The sequence below is a fragment of the Salvelinus fontinalis genome, chromosome 19, assembly GCF_029448725.1.
Source record: "Salvelinus fontinalis isolate EN_2023a chromosome 19, ASM2944872v1, whole genome shotgun sequence".
Classification (NCBI taxonomy): Eukaryota; Metazoa; Chordata; class Actinopteri; order Salmoniformes; family Salmonidae; genus Salvelinus; species Salvelinus fontinalis.
Window position 1 is genome coordinate 52,940,838 of NC_074683.1, and position 1,828 is coordinate 52,942,665.

At 39.5% G+C, this 1,828-nt stretch overlaps 1 protein-coding gene across 1 annotated transcript in view; it reads right to left on the reverse strand.

Moving 5' to 3' along the window:
• The window catches only part of LOC129816954 (tubulin alpha chain), a 21,779-nt gene extending 20,479 nt beyond the window's left edge, over window positions 1-1,300 (reverse strand). The window contains exon 1 of the mRNA XM_055871940.1: window positions 1,213-1,300. Within this exon, the coding sequence (XP_055727915.1) occupies window positions 1,213-1,215 (3 nt within the window). The 5' untranslated portion in view covers window positions 1,216-1,300. The remainder of the gene's footprint in view (window positions 1-1,212) is intronic.
• Window positions 1,301-1,828: the final 528 nt, after the last annotated feature.

Here is a 1,828-nt window from a genome sequence, read left to right on the forward strand (position 1 = left end):
GGCCCACATGCATTGAAATACACTCACGCTGAAAAAGTGGAGGTTCAAGACATCAACTACATGGAAACTTGAATCGAAACAGTGCTGTGCACATTTTTGTAGGTTTAAAGCTGTTTCAGAGTATAAGTGAGTAAATTAACACGACATGTATATTTTTAAGATACTACTAAAGACAACCTTGCTTTCACCATCTCATTTTTATTGTCCTTATTTATTTGAATCCCCATCTATTTATCATCTATCTATCTGTGAAAGTAATATAACGTCCTCGTGGAAAAGTCCTGGATTTGACTGAACTGTGAATTCAGCATGGCCACCCATGCAACGTGATTGGCTAGGTTATCCTGCTAGGTCACCATCTTGCAAAACCTCTATCTGCCTTTTAACCACAGATCGTCATGCATGACCCTGTATCTTTAAGAGCTCAGGACCACCTTGAAAAGGGTGTGCCTTGTTGCCCCCAAAATCCCCCCCCCCCCCTCCTCCTCTTCTTGTCCCCCTCCCTCCTTCTCCTCCCGCTATCCGGGCCAGCTGCGCACCCGTTGCAGTGTAAAACAGCGATATCTATCTCGCTCACATAAAATGGCACCCATCTCAGACCGCCCCTCCCTGTTCTCCTTTGTGCTCAATCATGTCGCATAAAATGAAAAACATGTAAAACAATCTGCAATTTATGTCTTTGCCCTGAAGAGAAGATGTGTTTCATCTACACAGACGGTCATTGTTCTTTATACTCGGAACACATCTAACCCACATTTCATGTATGGCTATAGATGATTCTGTCACAAGAATATAAAAAAATATATTATGTTTTACCTAAATTACATGTATCATTATATCAGTTAACACCTTAAAATCGACATATGAAAAAGTAGAAACGCATATAATCAGCTAATAATATCATAAGGGCGGGAATTAACGCAATTGCGCATTAGGTTGGGTGCGCCTAGTATGCTGCTATGTTTCGTACTGCATTCGTTTTTACTGAAACAGTCCGTTATAAATAGTATATAGTACGATTAGTACACAGTATGTCGGGTTTTTTTTAACAGTAGGAAATAATTTTCGGATCATGGTCCTTTATGTACAGAATCCATCGTCCACATGCTTTTCAGATTGATCTAATCCTATATATTTTTTTTCAATACGAATACCATGTGAAAGAAATAAATAAAGATACTTGTATTATCTACATCAGTAGTCAGCACTCACCATTTTGTCTGGTTATCTTTTCCTTCACAGGCTGACGTTGAGGATTCAGAAGAGAAGGCAGAACTGCAGAAGAAAGGACGAGGCGGGGGTTTTATAGGCCGGGAAGCAGACAGCCCGACAGGAAGCTACAGCGGACTCTGCTTGGCGGGAGAGACTGTTGGTGGGTCGTTCTTGAATTTCGGTGTCATTTTGTCATGGCATTTAGGAAAATAGTTGAGAGTCGTTTTTTATAAAAATGTATTTGGGTACACCTTCCCATTCTAAATCAACTAATATGGCAGCTGAATTACTTAACATAATTTGTACCATTGTGCCACCAGGAGTAGCAACACCAATGATGGTAATACCAATGAGACATTTTTGTTTATTGAAGATTTTCTGAAATGGAGGGCACAAGATGCTCAAATCTACGGTCCATTATCCCCTTTTTTTAAAAAGTATTTCTAAAGGGATATATGATCAATCATTTTGCTCACAATGTTATTTACCTTCATTTAAATTGACTAACACAAAGTGGCACCATGTGACATACTAAAAGGGTGTGATTAGCTAAGAATTTTCTCTAATATTGACCCCTCACCGATAACAGTTTGCCTCTGGAGGGAATGCTCAAGGT